Source organism: Scyliorhinus torazame, chromosome 30 (genome assembly GCF_047496885.1).
Source record: "Scyliorhinus torazame isolate Kashiwa2021f chromosome 30, sScyTor2.1, whole genome shotgun sequence".
NCBI classification, from domain to species: domain Eukaryota; kingdom Metazoa; phylum Chordata; class Chondrichthyes; order Carcharhiniformes; family Scyliorhinidae; genus Scyliorhinus; species Scyliorhinus torazame.
In genome coordinates, this window is record NC_092736.1 from 12455371 (window position 1) to 12477985 (window position 22615).

Below are 22615 nucleotides of genomic sequence, written 5' to 3' on the forward strand. Positions count from 1 at the left end.
GTGTGTATTTTTACCTACCATTCTGGGATAAGGCACTCGCCCAAAAGAGTAAATTTCCCATAGAAGAATCCCAAAGCTCCAAACATCTGATTTAGTAGAAAAATTCTGCAATAAAATAAAGAACTGGGTGTCATTCTTCGAAATTATTTTATCGTCTGTAATTGTTTGTATGTGCCACGTGAACTTTCATGTCAAGCTCGCCAATATGTTCAAGGAGGAACCGCTAGACACAAGACAGATGTTGCACGAACGCCAGGGGGGTTTGAAAAACTGGATCGCAGTCCCAAGAGGGATTTGGTTTTTTTTCTCATTGCCTAAAGCTCAGTGAAACAGGAAATGTATAGGGGGTAGAGTTCCAGGTGAACCAGACATCAGTTCCACAGTCGCTAATATTTTCATCGCTGGCATTTTATTGAGTTACTTTAAATGGATACTGTAGTAATAAGGGCAGCTACAGTAGCCCAAGACCTCAGGAGAAATGAATGCTGGGTTCAAGCACCAATTAGGGATAGTGTCAAACATATTTTGTCAAGGAGTTACAAACAACCACAACTTTCCAATACTGAATGGCAAATAGCACAAGAAGATACCACAAATTTAGTGTTAAGACTTCAGACTTAACGGAATTAAACGATGGATCATTTCCTTCAGTCTAACACAAAGGACTTGATCATTGCCGATGATATAATTGAACAGTTGCACTTTATTTTGGAATATATGGTGCATGAGGCTATATCAGCACTTCAACTTGCCATTAGCAGCTGCAGTTTGACCTATTCATGGCCATCGCACATGTGGACAGCCAGTCTCGGCTTGACACTGACAGAGAACTAAGAGCATTGGAGAAAACGGAAGTAGATTTCCTTAGCATGTGAGCATTGAATTGCTCAACCACTGCATATTTTTGTTTTAATATAAATACATGGCGGGGTGGAGTGGAGGGTGGGGAGCCAAAGAGTGGGGGGAAAGAAAAGAAAAAGAGAATCTATTCTTCTGTTTAAAGCCTCCATACAGTATAAGAATTGAAGCCCAGCACCCAGGTACTTATAAAGTACCTGTGCAACATCACCTTATTTCTTGAGGAGAATATAATAGCCACATGACACCAGGATGTGGGTCAAAAACGCAAGACAAAAATCCTGTTACACCTATAATCCACTGATCATTTTTACCTTTTCTTTAAGAGCTTCAGGTGCCGTCCATTTAACAGGGAGCTTCCCAGTGTCCTGCATTGATGAAGCTTCTTTTGTAAGACCAAAATCACTAACTTTTGCTATGTTATCCTCAGAGACCAGGACATTACGAGCAGCTAAATCTCTATGTACAAAATTATTTGCTTCCAAGTATTCCATTGCTTCACAGACATCGCTAAAAAAGAAAATAAATCAAATTATTTAATATGCTGTTAGTATAGGCACAATTCCTTTCTGTAACAAATCAGTATAAACTCCATGTCGCCCATTAATTAATTAATTTGATGCTGGAAAACAAACTGCCTTGTTTATTCATGTAAGAGTATCTTTAATTTCTCTAGTGTGGAACTTTGCCATTATCAGCAACTTCTCAAACTAATACTTGGAACTCCTAAGAGGTTGGCGAGGAAATTCCTGTTTCCTTTGAATTTAGAGTACCCAATTCTTTTTTTTCCAATTAAGGGGCAATTTAGCGTGGCCAATCCCCCTAACCTGCACATCTTTGTGTTGCATGGGGGAGACCCATGCAGACATGGGGAGAATGTGCAAGCTCCACACGGACAGTGACCAGGGGACAGGATCGAATTTGGGTCCTCAGCGTGGTGAGGCAGCAGTGCCAACCACTGCGTTGCCCTGGCGAGGAAATTCCTGATGGCACCACAAGGAATTTTGTACGTGTTGACTTATTACCAACTGTACACACAGTGTCTCTGCAACAGTGACATTAATTTTCTTTGGATCATTAATGTCATCTATTGAAAGGGTGCACCTATTAAATTTGAAAACCTTTGAAAACCATTGTCAAAACAAATAGCTTAGAAATGCCAACCATGGTTATGTGGTTCCAGCTGTTGGATATTCCAAAATTTCAAGATAAAAGGGGGGAGGAGGCAGGGCTCCCATCAGCTGTGTGGAAAGTCCTCATCTATTTACCAATTTCAGACAAGGCTGGTCTTTGAGCGTTTTCCTTTAGTTCTAAAACATTGCATGCAGATTACGAAACATGGCATCACCTTTGCTATAATACTCACACGGAAAACTTTAGTAAACAATCTCCACCAAGGACAGATCTTCCTCTTGACCTCAGATAATCCACCAAACTGCCCTGGGAATTAACAGAAATTTAACTCTTTTCACTTCTGTAATTTGCAGCAACATTTGTACAGCACCTTTTGTTCATGACATTCCTTAGCACTTCACACAAGGGTGGAGTTTTTGGGGATGCAGTGATCATTTATGGAGGCAAACATTTTGCATGTTGGACAAACAGCCTTGCGATGATCAATATGCACACAATGCTGGTTAATTGCATCGATGAAATGTTTTGCATTTGTACAGTGTCCTTTCGGCTTAGTTGGCTACATGGCTAGCCTGCAGTTCAGAATAATGCCAACTGCACAGGTTTGATTCCTGTTGCAGCTGAGATAGACTTGAGGCCTACCAGCTCGCCCTGCCCTCAAGAATGGAAGGCATTGACAAACCAGCACTGACAAAAACAGCCAAGAAAAATAGTTCAGGATGAAGTATCGGCAGACAATAAGCCAAGGACCTGTCCTTCGGGCTTGGGCACACATAAATGAAAAGTGTCCTTTTGTGACTCTCAGGATATTTTGAAGCCCTTTGCAGCTAATGGTTTTGTAGGCAAATGCGGCAGCAATTTGGCATACAAGATTGAGGCATACAACAATAAAATAAATGGCCAGTTGGTTTGCTAGGAGGGCTGGTTTAGCTTAGTGGGCTAGACAGCTGGTTTGTAATGCAGAGCAAGGCCAGCAGCGTGGGTTCAATTCCCGTTCCAGCTGAGAATTCTGAATTCTCCTTCTGTGTACCCGAAAAGGCACCGGAATGTGGCGACTAGGTGCTTGTCACAGTAACTTCATTGCAGTGTTAATGTAAGCCTACTCGTGACAATAAAGATTATTTATTTATCTATTTATTTAGAAAGGACAGCAGGAAGCTTGAACTTTCATTACTAGTGTCAGCAGATATTTAATGTCTAATGGGACGAGCAGTTTAACAGCTTACCCAAAGATGACACAAGTTGCAACTTGAAAGAGAAAGAATTAACCTCCCTTTCCTCAGACATAGAACATACACAGTAGGCCATTCGGCCCTTCGAGTCTGCACCACTTAAGCCCTCAGTTCCACCCTAGCCCCCTAACCCAATAACCCCTCCTAACCTTTTTTGGACACCAAGGGCAATTTAGCATGGCCAATCCATCTACCCAGCACGTCTTTGGGTTGTGGGGATGGGCCCCACGCAGCCACGGGTAGAATGTGCAAACTCCATACAGACAGTGACCCGGGGCTGGGATCGAACTTGGGTCCTCAGTGCCGTGAGGCAGCAGAGCTAACCAGTACACCACTGTGCCACCCAATTCAGTATTAGTAATGAAGGTGAAATGGTTCATGTGTGCCAGGATTACCCGTCTGAAATTGTAAACAACTTTCGGAGTCTGCACACATGCCATGAAATGCAAAAAATTTGAATCTGTTGTCAGCAATACTACGTTATTATTCTTGCCGCAAAGCCTTGCTTAAAAAGTTCTACCATGTCAAATGAGGTCTAACTGGGCTATCACATGGCATATGAAGTTATTGATTAATGAGAAGAAAAAAACCTACCTCCCTGGCTCGGAAAATTTGACTTTATATTTTTCAAATTCTCCATTTTGATAAACTTTAAGGAAACATGTTTTATGATATTCCAGTTTCCACTCTAAACCCATACACATACCCGAATCAATATTTAATTAAAATGAAGATTATTCAGTCCCTTTTACTTCCTGGCTTGAACATAAAACATACAGTGCAGAAGGAGGCCATTCGGCCCATCGAGTCTGCACCAACCCACTTAAGCCCTCATTTCCACCCTATCCCCATAACTCAATAACCCCTCCTAACTTTTTTGGACACTAAGGGCAATTGATCATGGCCAATCCACCCAACCTGCACATCTTTGGACTGTGGGAGTAAACCGGAGAAAACCCACGCAGACGCGGGGGAGACTCCGCACAGACAGTCACCCAGCGGGGAATCGAACCTGGGACTCTGGTGCTGTGAAGCCACAATGCTAACCACTGTGCTACCGTGTCTGAGGGTACTCCAATGCAGGTGGCGGCTCACCCAGCTCGATCCCATCACTGTTTTAGGACACCCAGAGATCTCCTCGGTTCGAACTGAGATTAGGAAAGGGGAAATCCACGCCACAGAGAACGCTACACCTTTGAAGTTAGCAGTCATCTTCGTCACTTTGTTGCTGACTGCAAAATCTGAGCCAATAATAAAACCAAGAGCTGCAGAAAAGTGCTGCTTAAAAAAGCTTTTGACTGAAGGGCGGCACGGTGGCGCAGTGGTTAGAACTGCTGCCTCACGGCGCCGAGGACCCGGCTTCGATTCCCGGCCCTGGGTCACTGTCAGTGTGGAGTTTGCGCATTCTCCCAGTGTCTGCGTCGGTCTCACCCCCACAACCCAAAGATGTGCAGATTAGGTGAATTGGCCGCACTAAATGGCCCCTCAATTGGAGAAAAAATATTTGGACACTCTTAAAAAAATTTTTTTTTAAAGCCACACTGGTGCAATGCCAAAGTCCAAGATTTTAAAATTGGCAGTCCTAGAATACTTGAATTAGCAGCAATCCTTATACAATCTAAAAATCACATTGCCAAGTACCATCAATACAAATGGTTAATCATCAAAAATGGCATTCTCAAAAAGGGATAATATTTTAAGACCTTACATCAAGGATATTTCTGCACCTCTCAAAAAGCAAAACCTCTATAAATATATATCCTTTAATCTACCCCGGAAATCTTGCTCTGGAACACAAACGATCTAAGCAAAATTTAAACTTCCATTTTGCTCAGGGAAATGGAATGTCATGTGCGCAAAATACATAGCTGTCGGGCAGAAGGCCTGAAATTTGTGTTTTTTTTTTTTTTTAAATCAGTGCAGGGGAAAAAGGGGAAATACAATGGGTGCATAAAAGGCTCCCATTTGAACAAGCAATGACTCCTATGTCATCTAGTTCATGTTTGTTCAAAGTGTCATGGGTCATTTGTCATCAAGTATTATTGTGCAACTTCAGGAAACCAGCAGATCCACATTTCTTTGCTATTTCAGGAATATTTTGAAAGCGGAGTTAAGTATAAAGTTGCAACATGCAAACAGGCCATTCTGCCCATTTGTGTGCCAGTTTCTACTGACTGTGAGAAAACAGTTCCAAATCATTTCTACCCACCCAGTTTCTACAACCGTTCAATCCCATTTTCGTTCATCCACCTGTCCAATCAAACCTTAAATGTTGATGCAGTACACAGACACTAACCCTGGAAGTGTTAGTCCTCATAAATTATATGGGGAAAAGAAATCTAATTCAGGGTGGTCTTGAGGCGCACAAAGTATTAGAATGCCTCAAGGCGTCACATGCAGGACTGTAACATTCTAAGATTACACGGTAAAAAGGGCCCACCCACGTGTTAGCAACCCATGATCACTGCCAGCCCTTCCTTCACTCCTCGTACAAGTATCAGTAATTAAGGACTTACTTTTGCCATGTATTCTGTGACAATGTATAGTGACCCGCCTTCTTCCACAATGACACCCAAAAGTTGAACTAGGTTTTTGTGACGGAGTTGCCTGCAACAAAGAAAATTTGCTATTTCACTGTATGGCATTGCACCACAAGTTACAAAAACTGGTGAAGTTCAGGTGACACCTGCCAATACTTTTTTTTAAAAAAGAACAAAGTTGAAAATGAATGAAAATGAAAATCGCTTATTGTCACAAGTAAGCTTCAAATGAAGTTACTGTGAAAAGCCCCTAATAGAAAAGCAAATTTTGGCCTTCCGCTTTGTTCTCAACGTTGATGATGTAGACCATACTTATTGACTACCCGATTGCCCCAGAGGTGATGCTAAGTGGGTATTCTACAGCAATTGATCGATACGATTCAATAATAAGGGAGCCAAGAGTGTGGGGTTACAATCACGTATAGGCCAAGCAGGATAGGGACGGCAAGTTCCTTTCCCTGAAGGACATTAATGAATTCATAAATATTCAGCAATGCTCTTACTGGGTTTTGTTTTCTCCAGTGTCGGCACACAAATTATAAATTTGTTGATTTAATTTGCAGAACTTAACCTTCAAATTTGCTCATCCAGTTCCATTAATATGCTAACATGCAACGATGAGAACAAGATTTCAAGTTAGGAAATAAAAGCTGGAATATTTGCATACATTAAAGCACAAATTGAGTCATTCATCCTCATTTGATCAATCTACACTTAAAACATGCGGCATACAATATAAAATTACACTTATCTGTTTGCTTTAATTCTGTCACTTCCCCAATAAGTTTATATTGGAGGAGAGGTTTCTGCATGAGGTCTCTTGGAATCAGAATAAATCACAAATATCAAACCGGGTGGCCAAAGTGAACTGGCTGAGGTAATGGTAACAGAATAGTGAAAAGGGCTATGGAACCTGTTAAAGGACATGTGGACAAGTAGAATTAACCAACCCCCCAACTTTTGACACAATGATTCATGATATCAGAGGAAAATGTACCTGTGCTCAAAAGGAGAAACCAAGAGGGCTTTCATTTCTAATACGGGACACTACAAGTGACCATTTCAAGTTTTCTTTTGCATACCAGACACTAGAGGGGCTGGTTTAGCTCAGGGCTAAATCGCTGGCTTTGAAAGCAGACCACGGCAGGCCAGCAGCACGGTTCAATTCCCGTACCAGCCTCCCCGAACAGGCGCCGGAATGTGGCGACCCGGGGCTTTTCACAGACACCAACTTGTGACAATAAGCGATTTTCAGTTTTTTCAGTTTCAGGATTAATGCTAAAACTTACGTCATCACAGAGGCTTCAGCAATGAAGGCTTGCGCTGTTGCATCATGTTTAATGCATTTGACTGCTACTTTGTTGCCTCTATATTCGCCTAACATAACATCTACAAAAAAACAAGTTGTTGAGTCAACAGTGGTGCAGTACATAGACCAAAACCTGAGAGCATGCAAAACCAGATGTTTTTTCGGAAACTACAGTTAAATGTTCAAGTCCATTATGGAGATTAACACCGTGGCTGAATAAAATAAGGCAGTCAGGGGAAAACATGACAGTCAAGTCTGGCAACGTACGCCAAGACACTTAGAATTATAGGACAACGAATCACAGATTAATTTCAATTCACTTGAAATTCCCTCTTCTGTGGGTGCCAGAAACCACCCCCTGTTGTTTGTTACACTTTGTAAAGCTTTTATGAAACTTTCTTTTCCCATCTCTCTCCTTGGTGGCTGTATAGAGGTTTGGTGATTGGGCTGAAGGGTACCTTGGTGAATGGTTCCCTCCCTAATTATTTCAGGTCAGAGGACGAGGTGGGAGATGAGGAGAAAGGAACAAAAGAATCGATCAGATGCTGGCCAAGGAGAGACCTTACCCAAGGTGGACGGCGAAAATCCTGTTGCAGAGAGCCAGCGAGAGTGGGAAGAGGCCAGCAGGTGGACATTCGGCCCATCAGGTTGGATCCAGCCCGATGAAGGAGCAATTCACCCAGTGCCACTGCCCTGCCACCCTGAAATTTTTTTCCTTTTCAGATAATGATCCAATTCCCTTTCGAAAGCCTCAACTGCCCTGCCTCCACCAGGCACATAGGCAGTGTAATCCAGATCCTAACCTCTCCTGGTGTTAACAAGCTTTTCCTCAGGTCACCATTGCTTCTTTTCCTATGCAGTGGTGAACCCAACCCAGGTAGTCCAAGATTTGCGACCTGTAGAGGCATCAGCTTTGTCTCAGCATGTCCCCAAATCAGTTGTTTGAAAATTCAAACCCCATTCCAGAGACCGGAGCACACAGTCCAGTGCAATACTGACAGGAACGCTGCACGATCGGTGGTGTTGGTGTTTCTATCAGATGTTAAACAGAGGTCTCATCTGCCCTCTGGGGGTGGATGCAAAATAATTGCATGGCAGTATCTGCGGAAGAGCAAGGGTGTTCTTCCGATGTTCAGGCCAACACGTATCCCTCAAGAGTGGAATACATTAGCTGCTCATTATCTCACTGGTGGTTATCGGACCTTGATGGGCAAAAGTAATAGATTGTCATCTCGCTTTATACTAAATTATTTACAGGGATGCCAGAGGTCATACAACACACAAGGCTTCTTTTTAGTTAACTGCACAAACATTTGAATGCTTGCCTTTTCATAGAATCTGAAAAATGAGGGCAATTTCCATCTGATAACCCTCAGCAAAATGCATTTATTTAATTAATCTATTATTATTTTATTAAGCAACTTAACATTTTCTTTTTTAAGTATACAACAATCATTGCCAACAAAACAAATATACAAACCTGGAAACACGAGTGCCATTTACAGTAAACTCCTGCCCCGACCCCTGCACATTAAGTTGCCACTTACCTCCAAATTCTCCTTTGCCTATTGTTTGTAACAATTTGAGCTCTTTCATATTTAGTGCCCAGCCACCTACAACACAAAAAGAAACCTTTACATTAAAGAGAAATACAATAAGAAAGAGCCAAAAGCTTGCTTTTTGAAGGCTTTCAAGATGCTCAAGATTTCTAAAGCCTATTTTTGATAATTATTTAACAATCCAATTCAGGAGGAGAACAAGCGTTGCCGTCGTACTGTCATACGAAAGACAATGTTCTTCATCCACTATTGAATGCACTAAGTTGTAGTTTGAAAGGATTGGCAGGAGATAAGCAAGACCCAAAACAAAAAGCCAGCTTCTTTAGGTTTCAACTTTTCCACTCACTTCTAGAGAATTCATCCTGTGCTGCCACCGTCCCTTCCATATGTTTGGGAGTAATGAGGCGTGTACACAACCCATCGGCATCCGTGGTGTAATGCTAAACATGGAAGAAATGATGAAAACAATTTACAGTGCACAAATAAAAACATTAAAATATGCTGGTCACCGCAGGTCATGCCTCACTGTACAGCACTGTGAGCAGGTCAACTACATCTCTTCAACTGACCTGTGCAAATCGGGCAGCAACAACCAGGTGACTACTTGCTGCAATTTTCACTCCATTGAGGAGCAGTAACTGTCCTCTAATTGGAAGCTCCCCTTAGTACTGTGCATTTAGAAATTCAGCAGCAATAGCAAATCGTAATCTTTATTATTGTCACAAGTAGGCTTACATTAACACTGCAATGAAGTTACTATGAAAAGCCCCTCATCGCCACATTCCGGCACCTGTTTGGGTACACGGAGGAAGAATTCAGATTTCCAAATTATCTAACAGCATGTCTTTCGGGACTTGAAGGAGGAAATCGGAGCACCCGGAGGAAACCCACGCAGACACGGGGAGGATGTGCAGACAGTGACCCAAGCCGGGAATCGAACCTGGGACCCTGGCGGTGCGAGGCAACAATGTTAACTACTGTGCTACCGTGTGAAGCCTTTCCACCTCCCCACTCCCACCCCTAACCCTATGATTTAGGCTAATGCTCTGCTATCCAGTAATAAACACCATCATCATCTATGCAGTGAAGGTCGAATTGCAATTCAACAATATTGCAGCTGTCTTTAGTAAACTGTATAAAGCTTCATTTGGAAAAATGTGACAGCTAACCTAACAATCCTTCCCCCCCATTCCAGGTTGTCTACATCCAAGGAATGATTGAATTCAACTTAGCTGAATAACGTAAAGAAACATAGTAAATAGGGAGTGCGCAACTAAACAAAGAATGATGCAGACTATTGCTGAAGTATATACCAGATTCTAACATGCTGCACTCAAAATGGAATACTGCCCTTAAACACGAAACCAACTGATATATTAATCAATCAAGCTAAATGCAAAGCGTAAAATTGATTTTAGATAAATGGAGCTTGGCAACAGCCAGAGGAGGTGACCATGTGCTATTACTGCTGTTTGAAGAAAAGATTGCATCACCATTCAATTTTTAAAGATTATCTGGTCAGCTCTAGAGACTTCACCAGAGCTCTGTACATGTATCAAGGATTGAGAGAGCCTAACCGTTGCAATACAAGCAGGAAGTATAACCCTGCTGCAACACTTTCGTAAATGTTCTTTTTTTTAAATTGGTAAATGGGAGTAAAGCTCTATGGTCTATCGTAAAGGATACTATCAAAAGAATTAAAAAGGGAGACAGTGAGACAAGTTGTTCCTTCAAGTTTTCTGAAAAGCTGTCAGCCATAGCAACAATACTTATTGAACCTGGTAACGTAGCAGCAACAGGTGGCACACCAGTCCTGTTCCCAGGGGTAGCTTCCTACATGGGTGGCCTGAGCATACTGCAGCAGCACGCTCAAAACAACCTGCAGCCCATTCAACCTCACCGAACAGCAAAATTAGATTTCCTCACGAAAAGGAAACAAAATGAGAGTATTGGTGCGTGTTTAGAGTTACCTGCTAATAAAAACAAACTTTACTCATCATTTGCTCATGTACCCGGATTGTTCATATGCAGGAAATGAATATAAATGCATTTTTAAAGACGTTTGGACCACAGTAAATGTGCTAGCTAACTTCCCCTTTATGTTTCACGGTTTGAATCTACTATCTCACCCAAGGGATGCAATGCTCAAGATTTTGTTAGTGGATTAAAATTTTGGATATATTTTCCTGTAATACATCTGTTAGTTCTGCACGGGGCAATATTTTACCTGTTGCAGTGGTGTGTGTGCCTTCTTTGCAGTTTTACTACATTCATTTTTTTCCCACGTTCAAGAGTTAAATTGGATAATTTAGTTACTGAGCAGAAGTTGCAACTTAATCTTTAACCATATTAACTTGCAGTTTCCACTTTAAAAGGTCAAAAGGAAACAAATGTAGTTTGGTGAAAGTAAAGGAAAGTGAGATGCATGCTTAGAGAATTCTTCAACCTTTTGATGTTATAAGATAGAGATACAGCCCAATGCATCAATGGAGAAGAGTAGGCACCTCAACACAACTGATATTTCGCTTGGTTTTGGATCCAATCTTCATATATTTAAACTTTGGTTTATAAATTAGTGACGCTTTCAAGCATAAATCAATTAGATTGCTAAACATCCACTGAGAGTCAGAGGAGAAAATCAAAAATGAATGATTTGAATGAAAAAGTGGGGCTTAAAATTCATGACATTACTTCAGGCACTGGCTGAATTCTTCAGGCAAGCGCCGTTGAGTACTGGTCTGCTCAAATGGGGACAAGATGGAATGGCACCCAGGGGATCGCAGGCCACCAGCTGCATGCCTTTGTGCAGGGTAGTACCCTGACACTGCTGGGCATCCTGGAACTGCCAGACTACACTTTGGGAGTGCCAGCCTCACACTAAGACAGTGCCATCTAGGTGTCAGCCTAACACTGCCAAGGTGTCCAGCTGGCACGGTATTTTTTGTAAGCATGCGATCTGGCAGGGGCTGCCCTGCGTGGCAGTTGGGGGGGGGGGGGGGTGGTTGCGGGGGAGGCCGGGGACCCTCTCATAGTGCATTCAGACTGGGTGGGTCGGGAGTCGCTTCGAGGACCTCGGAGATCGGGACACCATAGAGATACAGCCCAATGCATTAATGGAGAAGCTACACTGTGTAGCTCTGGCAAGCGGAGCGCCTCAGTGTACAAAATGGGGCTATGTGCTGCACTTTTGCAAGTAGCCAGTATCACTGATGCAGCAGTCCAATATCCCTGGGACTTTTGAATCTAATGTACTTTTGTTACTTATTCCTTAATCCTCATTCCCCAAACATCTTCCAAATATCATGGAAATAGGATGGGGGGCCATTAATATCAGATATTTGGAAATAATAATCAAGAGAGAGGGAAGAATAGACAGCGGACCACTGGAAAATGAGGCTGGAGAAGTAGTAATAGGAAACAAAGAAATGGCAGAGGGAATGGAATAGCATCAGTCTTCACGGTGCAAGACACTGGTGGGCTATCAGAACTTCAGGGGAATCAGGGAGGAGGTGAGGTGAGTGTAGTGGCCATCACCAAGAAGGTGCTGGGGAAACGGAAAGGTCTGAAGGTGGATAAATCGCCTGGACTTAAGATGGACTAAAGGAGATAGCTGAGGAGATTGGGGAGGCATTGGTGGTGATGGAGGCAGGGAGGGTCCCATAGGACTGGTAAATGGCTGATGTAGCCCCTTCAAGGGAGGGAGACAGAAGACAGGAAATTATTGGCCGGTTAGCCTGACTTCAGTTATTGGGAAGATTTTACAGTCCATTATTAAAGATGAGATCGCAGAGTACTTGGAAGTGCATAATAAAATAGCACTGAGTCAGCACGGCTTCATCAGGGAGGTCATGTCTGACAAATCTGTTAGAATTCTTTTGAGGAGGTAACAAGGAGGTTAGACAAAGGAGAACCAGTGGACGTGATTTGGTTAGATTTCCAGAAAGTCTTTGACAAGTGCCACATAGGAGACTGTTAAATAAGTTAAGAGCCCATGGTGTTAGGGACAAGATCCTGGCATGGATAGAGGATTGGCTTACTGGCAGAAGGCAGAGAGTGGGGATAAAGGGGTCTTTTTAAGGATAGCAGCTAGTGACTCGTGGTGTGCCTGAGGGGTCTGTGATGGGACCACAACTTTTCACAATATACGTTAATGATCTGGAAGAAGGTACTGAAGGCACTGTTGCTAAGTTTGCAGATGATACAAAGATATGCAGAGGGACAGGTAGTATTGAGGAAGCAAGGGGGCTGCAGAAGGACTTGGACAGGCTAGGAGTGGGCAAAGAAGTGGCAAATGAAATACAATGTGGAAACGTGAGAGATTATGCACTTTGGTAGGAAGAATGAAGGAACAGACCATTTTCTAAATGGGAAAAAGCTTAGGAAATCAAAAGCAGAAAGAGACATAGGACTCCCCGTTCAAGATTCTCTTAAGGTTAATGTGCAGATTCAGTCGGCAGTTAGGAAGGCAAATGCAATGTTAGCATTCATGTCAAGAGGGCTAGAGTACAAGAGCAGGGATGTGCTTCTATGGCTGTATAAGGCTCTAGTCCAGGGGCTGGTTTAGCACAGGGCTAAATAGCTGGCTTTTAAAGCAGACAAAGGTAGGTCAGCAGCACGGGTTCAATTCCCATACCAGCCTTCCCGAACAAGCGCCAGAATGTGGCGACTAGGGGCTTTTCACAGTAACTTCATTTGAAGCCTACTTGTGACAATAAGCGATTTTCATTTCCATAGTCTGACCCCATTTGGAGTATTATGAGCAGTTTTGGGCCCCTTAACTAAGGAAGGATGTGCTGGTCTTGGAGAGGGTACAGAGGAGGTTTAGAAGAATGATCCCTGGAATGAAGAACTTGTCATATGAGGAGTGGTTTGGGACTCTGGGTCTGTACTCGTTGGAATGAGGAGGGATTATATTGAAACTTACAGGTTACTAGAGGCCTAGATAGAGTGGACGTGGAGAGGATGTTTCCACTTGTAGAAACAACTATAACCTGTGGACACAGCCTCAGACTGAAGGGACGATCCTTTAAAACAGAGATGAGGAGGAATTTCATCAGCCAGAGGGTGGTGAATCTGTGGAACACTTTGCCGCAGAAGGATGTGGAGGCCAAATTACGGAGTGTCTTTAAGACAGAGATAGATAAATCCCTGATTAATAAGGGGATCAGGGGTTATGGGGAGAAGGCAGGAGAATGAGGATGAGAAACGTATCAGCCATGATTGAAATGGTGGAGCAGACTCGATGGGCTAAGTGGCCTAATTCTGCTCCTATGTCTTATGGAAAATGCCTGCTACGTACTGCTCCGCTGCAATGGAATGGAGATAAGGGACTCAACAGCATGCAAGTCCCAAAACTACATCTACCAAGTTATATTAAGTAACGCCATACCAAAAATCCTCACCATGCGCAAAAGATTGAAAGGTGCAGCATTCAGAGATTGTAGTAGTGGCCTTTCCCCTAGTAAAAACAGTAGATTGTTGGATCAAAATCTTGGAACTGCTCATTTACTGGCACTGTACCTAGGGGGCAAGGTTAATTAGGGTCAGGCAATAAATGTTCGCCTTGCCAGTGGGCCCACATTTCATGAAGTAAAACATAGACCATTTTGCATTGCATTTTAAAATGGCAAATATTGTTCTTTGACTAAAATGATACTTAAAACAAATGCTGTGTTCTCAAACGGCATTCCATCAAACAAACCAAACTAGTACTAAGGCAGAGTGCACGCTGCACAAAAACAAATATCATGTCACCATCAGTTCTGTCCCCTTGTTTTGCGTTGCTTCATGCCCCAGGCTTTCTTTAATTGTCTAATTTATCCTCACCTTCACTCCACCGTGGCATGCACCTCACACACATTTCACGCTATTTCCAATTCATAGGACCTGCATTCCTTTGGCTCTCCCCTCCATACCCTGATCGCGACCATCATTATTTACCAGACCCATGTGTATTTGAACTTGTGGCCTGAGCTTGATGAGGCAATTTGAAAATGACAAAAAGTGAACTTGTATTTCCCCAAGTCAAAATTGATATCCTTGCAGCAATTAGCTTGGACAAAAATCTGTGCGATTTGTAACATTATTTATGGTGAAGCACAATCCTTCCAAGCACAGTCATGCCCCGATTCAAGGGTGACAATCGAGAAATTATACCCATGGTTCATAAGTTAAATCACTATAGTCAGTAATGATTACGTACATGGACAAAATTCACAAGAACCGTCTCAGTGCTGTGCACTTTATGTTTGATATGTCAGACGTAGCTAAACACAGGATGCACCAGAAGCACAAACTGCATGTGCACCAATGCTGAACTACTTGGGGCGGCATGGCGGCACAGTGGTTAGCACTACTGCCTCACAGCTCCAGGGTCCCTGGTTCAATTCCAGACTCGGGTCACTGTTTGTGTGGAGTTTGCACTTTCTCCCCGTGTCTGCGGGGGTTTCCTCCGGGTGCTCCGGTTTCCTCCCACAGTCCGAAGATGTGCAGGTTAGGTGGATTGGCCATGCTAAATTGCCCCTTAAGTGTCTGAAAGATTAGATGTGGTTATGGGGATCGGGCCGGGGTGTGGGCTTAGGTAGGGAACTCTTTCTACGGGTCGGTGTAGACTTGATGGGCCGAATGGCCCCCATCTGCATTGTAGAGATTCTAAGATTCTACTTGGGGGGAACGATAAGATTGAAAGTTGTCTTCGTAGGACCAATATTGCACATGGTGAAAGGAGACTTACTAACTTGCCGGTATTTTCAGAGGGTGAAAAGGCATGGCCCGTGCATTCCCATTGAGTTCTCAATATCAAGAAACCAGTTACACCTGTTTGCACTGTTGACATTTGCAACCGTCACTAACTTTTCCACACTCTGCCCAAAGGTTAGTCTGAATGCACAATAGATAGAAGAGACAAGGCAAAAGGGCAGGTCTCTGCAGTTGCTGTGCAAAATGTCCCAACTATTTCTAATGACACAGGTCAAAAGCATGCACATTTCTGCAACTTTCGGAAGATAAGGAAGTGGAAAGTGACATTTTACATTTTTAGCAAACCACCAATTAAACATCTGCTCAGGTCAATACAGTGAACTGAAGTTCAAAGAGTCAGTGTGCATTGTCGGAGAGCCATGCGTAACAAAGTATTTTGCATCAAGGCTGAAACGTAGTTTTTAAGAGGAATACATCCTTTGTTAATTGATCGATCAGCTCTGAAAATTACTGTCACGTGACTGGAAAAGGTGAACGTTGTCACAGCGGAGGGGTAAGAAAGCAGTAGGACAGGACACACAGCATGAGAGTGAGCTAAAGACAAAAAAATCCTGCCCCGCACTTCACCTTATCTGTGGTTCTGACTGAAGAGAACAGCTGCATGTAGTTTCAAATACAGTGTCTGGAATTAATTTTATAACCAAGCTACTGGAACTTCCAACGGACCGGCAAAGTAATATTAGTCGACCTCCTTTGGCACTGTGCATTAGGAGTCAAGGCAGTATAATTTCGGGTCAAGTACATCAAGGGGGCAGGGATAGCTGGAGTAAGGAGTACAGGTGTATTTGAGGTACCATTCGCAAGCTGTATATTTTCCACATTTTTGCACCATGTCTCGATTTGATATTAAAATTAAAGTAGCCAACCTAAGGAATAGAGGTAGTTGGACTTTCAATTTGTCTGCAGGGCAAAATGAAAAACAAGGAGATGCAACACCGGGACCTTGTAATGAGAACACTAGGTAGGGGGTCATAATTGCCCACTGACAAGCTCACAAAGGAAGTTCTTTTGCAAACGTCTGTCTCAAAATTTGTAGCGGACACCCTACACTTCATAGTGTGAGACAAAAACGTGGCAATAGGGCTACAGTTTTGCCACCAGGAAGTGAGAGCCACGGTGAGGTTCCTCAAACACATGCTTAACTGGATGAAAATTCTCTCGTCATTGCAGCAGGGGCCCGCCTCAGCATCTTTTTAAAAAATGATCTTTATTAGTGACACAAGTAGGCTTACATTAAAACTGCAATGAAGTTACTGAGAGTGGACAGGCTGGGCCTGTGTCCATTGCACTTTAGAAGACTGAGGGGTGATCGTATTGGAACACACAAGCGTTGTGATCAATAGGTGAAATTTAAAACACTTTTGCAGAATAAATGCTAAAAGTATTTCGGCAACAAAAAAAGTTGTTGGCACTTAGCTTGAAAAGTTAAAAGGGAACTTCCAACAAACCCACTAATTTCCTTCAAAGCTTTAGGCATGTTATGTTACAAATAACTTCCCCCAAAAAATAAATCCACAAATTCAATCTGAACAGCCAAAGGCAACAATTTCTAATCAAAAGCCACAAGTGCTGATCTCAATTTAGCCACTACTTCAATCACCAGTACACATACATGCTTTGATCGGATGCCTGCAAGTCAGCAAGTTGCCACTGGCCTTGTTGCCACAAAGACAATGCATTTCTGCAGTTTTATTTATTGGAGCTCCATTATCCCAAAGTGCACAAGATTACAGCATGTAGACCCATGGAGGTGATCAGGACAGCACCCAAAGCATAACTGGCACAAATCAGATATTATACATTTATATTTCTGTACCACTGTTTCTAAAGCTGCTCTTGCTTATACCCCCCTCACACTTCAGACCCTGTTCTGCAACAGAGCACCACTACTTAAGGATTTGCAGCGCAATTGCCCTAAATCTGCTATTTTAAATTGTTGCCTCAGCATTTAGACAAACATTGACATAATAGAAAATCTGAAGAGTTCAACTCTGAACTCATTGACTAAGGTACACAACTTTTTACAGCAAGAAAACACTGCCACTCAACTATCATGTCACTGAAAAAAATATTCTATTTCCTTGAATTGGACAAACGTTCTGACTTAGCCACATATATGTACATTTACACCAGAGAGACCAGGAATAATGAAACTGTACCATTTTTCAACGGTCTTACTTGATTCAATTGGCAGAGTAGAAATTAATTCATCTTTGGTATGACTGGAACGAAATGTTCATTAATTGCAAGGCAATTAATGGCCACTTAAGAGCCTCCCTCCGGTTACCACTGGTATTCATCCATATTATCACCAAGAGCAAATGCAGAAAGATTGCAAAACCCTGTGGTACTGAGATCTGGGTGTTCTGGCATGTGAACCACAAGATGTTAGTCTGCAGGTACATCAGGTGATTAGGAGGGTAAATGGAATATAAAAGGAGGAATGTTTTATTACAATTATATGCGGTGCTGGTGAGACCACATGTGGAGCACTGTGTACAGTTTTGGTCTTCTTACTGGAGAAAGGTCATAAGTTCACGTGACCGATTCTAAGGATGAAGTTCTGTTGGAACCAGTTGGGCCTGTACGCACTGGAGTTTAGAAGAAGAGGAATGATCCTATTGAAACACACAAGATCCCGAGTGGAATTGACAGGGTGGATGCTGAGAGGATGTTTGTCCTTGTGGGAGAGATCAGGAATAAGGGACGTGGTTTGAAAATAAGGGCCACTTATTTAAGAATATGATGGGGAGAAACTGCTTTCTCTTAGATGGCTGTTGGTCTCTGGAATTGTCATCTCTCAAGAGCAGTAGAGGCATGGTCATTGAATATGTCCACGGTTGTGTTTGGCAGATACTGGATTGATAAGGGAACCAAAGGGTATAGGGGCACTCCTGTTCCTAATTTGTATGTGAGCCCAGAAAGTAACCGTGTTGGGGTAACTTGCGAGGTGCTACGTCTGAACATCTGCGCACGCCTGCCCCTGCGTGTGTGATTGTGATGTAGATTTGCACCAGAAACCAAGGTTCGCCCTTTGAAACTTCAGACTAGTTAAACGGTGAACACTTGAAGCCATATTTAAGTTTTTTGCATTTCTGCATTGACAGCTGAAGTGAATCAACATTCCCAGCTCAACACAGCAATGCATATCATCTCGGGTACCCTCCAATCAACTCTCCCAGTTCTGAGCAACACCCCGCCCCCTCACATGGGGAGCGAGATCGCAACAAGAAAATTCCTGGAGAAGGTCTACATCAACCCAAGCCTGCCGCTACACATGGACCTTACCAATTCACCTGCTGGTCGCCTCCCACCATGCCAGCTTGTATGGCTATGACCGCCGCACCAAGGAATAACAACAGACGCCCTGTGGCAGTAGGAATGGAAATACCAACCTGCCACTATTAAAAATCATCTTCGCGACACTGGACATTCCTCAACCAATTCCGCACTGGCTAAGGCCTTTGTGCAGAAAATTGGCACAGGTGGGCCTCGCAGGGAACCCGAATTGCAGCTGTGGTGCACCTCACTCAATGGCTCACAATGTTGAAGACTGTCCCCTGATAAAATTCAGTGGGGGGGGCTCAGAGATGGAGCCACTGGATTGGTGATTACACTCATACTTAAATAAAATTAACATTGAGAGAGCACATTTCAAGTTACCCGTACCACAAACCATTGCAGAGCTTCCTTTCGCTGCACCCACCTTTGAATATCTGAATGTTTTTACAACACTCATCATCAACATTTGCACATTTCATTTCAAAAACAGGTGAAAAGTAGGCACAGGCAGAGCTCATGACACAAAAACGAGAGCAAATCAACTACCCTGGCCTGCGTGCAAAGTGATGCATTTGAAATTCTCAGCCCCCGAATGGCACAAACAAATCCAGTGTGGAACTATCTATTTAGAGAAGTCACATAGAGTCACAAATGTCTGCTAATTTAGCACCATACAATGCCGAGTGTCATTTTGAAACTTACTTTTCTATCACCAGCAGCAGACTGCAGAATGGAATTCCACAAACCCCAGTGACAGATCGTCAATTGCTTGATTGTTTTGGGTGGGGAAATGCCAGCAGTGTGCTTTTGCATAGCCAATTATTAAGGAAGTGACACACAGAGGGTGGGGACAGATTACCTCACTGTTCCTTTATCCTGGTTATAATATTTCTTCAAAAAAAAAGGTGTGGAGAAATATTTAATTTAACAGAACGACTGCATTTTTCTGAAGCAGTTTTTTTGGTTTCATTCAGTAAAATGTTCCAATATACAGTAAGCATTGTCTCCATTTACCACTTCAGGAACAACAGAACTGCCTTGTTCCAAGTTATTACCGAGTCTGCAATTGGCCAGAGATTGTAAGGCAATTTAATTGATTTAAGTATGCTTTTTAGCAGAGAACTAATCAGAAAGAATCCTGGACAGCCCGCTTCTACCTCCTCCCTAAAATCCACATACAAGACTGTCCCAGTAAGCTCATTTGTTCACCTGTTCCTGTCCCACCAAACTCATTTCTTCCTATCTTAACTCCATACTCTCTCCTCTTGCCCAGTCCCTTCCCACCCATGTTTATGACTCCTCTGATGCCCTACATCAGAACAACTTCCAGCTCCCTGGCCACCTCCTCTACACCATGGATACCCAATCCCTCTATACCTCCATTCCCCACCAGGATGGTCTGAGGGCTCTCCGCTTCTTCCTTGAACAGAGGCCTGAACAATCCCCATCCACCACCACTCCTTTCTGTCTGGCTCAATTTGTCCTCTCACTGAACAATTTCTCCTCTAACATGTCTCATTTCCTCCAAACCAAAGGTGTGTCTATGGGGCCCCGCATGGGTCCCGGTTTTGCCCGTGTCTTTTTGGGGTATGTGGAACATTCCCTGTTCCAGTCTTACTATGGCCCCATCCCACAACTCTTATCGGTACATCGACAACTGTTTTGGTGCCACTTCACATTACCATCTGGATCTGGAAAGATTTATTCATTTTGCTTCCAATTTCCATCCCTCGATCACTTTCACACGGTCCATCTCCGATACTTCCCTCCCCCCTTCCTTGACCTTTCAATTTCCTGAGATAGACTGTCCACTAGTATCCATTACAAACCCATTGACTCCCACTGCTACCTCGACGACAGCTCTTCACACCCAACATTCCGTAAGGACTCCATCCCATTCTCCCAGTTCTTTCGCCTCAGTCGCATCTGATCCGATTATGCCACTTTCCAAAACGGTGCTGCTGACATCTCTTAGTTCATCTTTCATCGTGGTTTCCAACCCAGTTGTCAATAGGGCTCTCGACCAACCCATCTCCTGCACCTCTGCTATCACCCCTTCCCAGAACCAGGATAGGGTCCCCCTTGTCCTCACATTTCACCCCACCAACCTCCGCATTCAAAGAATCATCCTCCGCCAGTTCCGCCAACTCCAGCATGATGCCACCACCAAAAACATCATCCCCTCACTCCCCCCGTCAGCATTTGGCAGGGACCATTTCCTTCAGGCTACCCTGGTCCACTCCTCCACCTCACCCTCTTCCTGCGCCACCTTCCCATGCAATCGCAGACGGTGTAACACCTGCCCCATCAACTCCTCCCTCCTCACCATCCCACGGCCTAAACACTCTTATCAAGTGAGGCAGCACTTCATGTGCACCTCCTTCAATCTGCTCTATCACATTTGCTGTTCTCAATGCAGTTTACTTTGGAGAGACTAAATGCAGACTGGGTGACCGCTTTGCGGAACACCTTTGATCAGTGTTTAAAAATCAAAAGTCAATTAGCAGCTTATTCTTGGCTACAGATCCAAAATTCTTTCATCACTGAATAAAATAGCTTTCAGAACTGGAAAATGGTATTATTTTTACTCTGGTGAACTCCCAACAGAATTAAGGGTCTGGTTTAGCACAGGGCTAAATAGCTGGCTTTTAAAGCAGTCCAAGGCAGGCCAGCAGCACGGTTCAATTCCCGTACCAGCCTCCCCAAACAGCGGCCGGAATGTGGCGACTGGGGGCTTTTCACAGTAACTTCATTTGAAGCCTACTAGTGACTAAGTGATTTTCATTTCATTTCATTTTTTCAGTGACAAGAGCATTTGGGATAAACTGGCTTTTACAATCCAGAGAGCCACAAGTTAAACTGTGAGCAGTAGTGGATCTGTAACCATCTTCATCCAACACGCCATAACTATTTGGAAAAGGCATTTAAATTTATACTTTTTAAGAGATTCTTGGCCCTTGTGCACTATTATCACGACTGACAAGTTTCAGTCACATTTCAGACCAGTAGATCCTCTATCAAAAGTTCAACAGAAACGATGAAGCAACTAAAAACTCATGGGACCAGTACGCTACCCAACATGGCTCACAGCTGTCGTGTCGTGACTCAGCCTGAAAAAGGCATCCTGCATCCTTTAAGTAAAACGCCTCAAATTGGTTTCTCACGCTATATCAGTGTAGTGCACCATTCTGCTCTTCCTTTTTTAAAACACACAAGAACTCATCCTGAACGACACTGTAGTTTTGTAATAACAGGAGAGCTGCAACGAAAATGTAATCGCATTTCCCCAGTCTGTTCAACCTCCTTGTAAAAACGAATCAGGATCAATGCAGTGCAAAAAGGAACGAAGAGTTAAAACTGCAAAGCAATATTCACCAGAGCCACACCAATCCACTTGTCACCTTCAATTGAACCATTAGGATCATCTTTAGTGAAGGCGCATACACCATCTTCAAACAGTGCTCTTCCAACTTTGTGCAGAAGCTGCCCGCATGTGGAACTAGGGATAATTATTACAAGGAGGAAACAATTTTACAAAGAAAATGTGATGCTGGCAGCTTAGTAACTGGTTTACATGAGGTTTTGTTCCTGCAAAAAATGATAGAGTGAAAGTGTTCCTTGGTCCAGGTTATTTTGAAGCCTGAAGCCCAAAGCTCAAGAAAAATAAAGCAGCACTTCTTTTCAGTTGTAAAAGCCATGATGAATTTCACCACCATTACTTCCCTGGAATGGAACTTCCAGCAGCTTTAAATAAAAATGACACATGCAGTATCATGACTGTACAATGGGCCAAACAAGATGAACTGCAAATGTCAAAGCATGAAGTTCACGACACATTTCACCATACGTGGATAACATGAGAATGAAGTGCAAGGGGTTTTTAAGAATCACAGATATGCAGCTTTCACAGGAGCTAAGAAAACTGAAAGCAGCGAACAGAAT

General features: G+C 43.2%; 1 protein-coding gene across 5 annotated transcripts in view; it reads right to left on the reverse strand.

The window, feature by feature from the left end:
* The window catches only part of csk (C-terminal Src kinase), a 161370-nt gene that overhangs the window by 13775 nt on the left and 124980 nt on the right, over positions 1–22615 (reverse strand). For all 5 annotated transcript variants that reach the window (XM_072492834.1, XM_072492835.1, XM_072492837.1 and 2 more), the window contains 7 exons: positions 8979–9072; positions 8621–8686; positions 7054–7153; positions 5741–5831; positions 2225–2298; positions 1173–1368; positions 19–105 (listed from right to left, as the gene is read on the reverse strand). In XM_072492834.1, coding sequence (XP_072348935.1) covers positions 19–105; positions 1173–1368; positions 2225–2298; positions 5741–5831; positions 7054–7153; positions 8621–8686; positions 8979–9072 — 708 coding nt within the window. The remainder of the gene's footprint in view (positions 1–18; positions 106–1172; positions 1369–2224; positions 2299–5740; positions 5832–7053; positions 7154–8620; positions 8687–8978; positions 9073–22615) is intronic.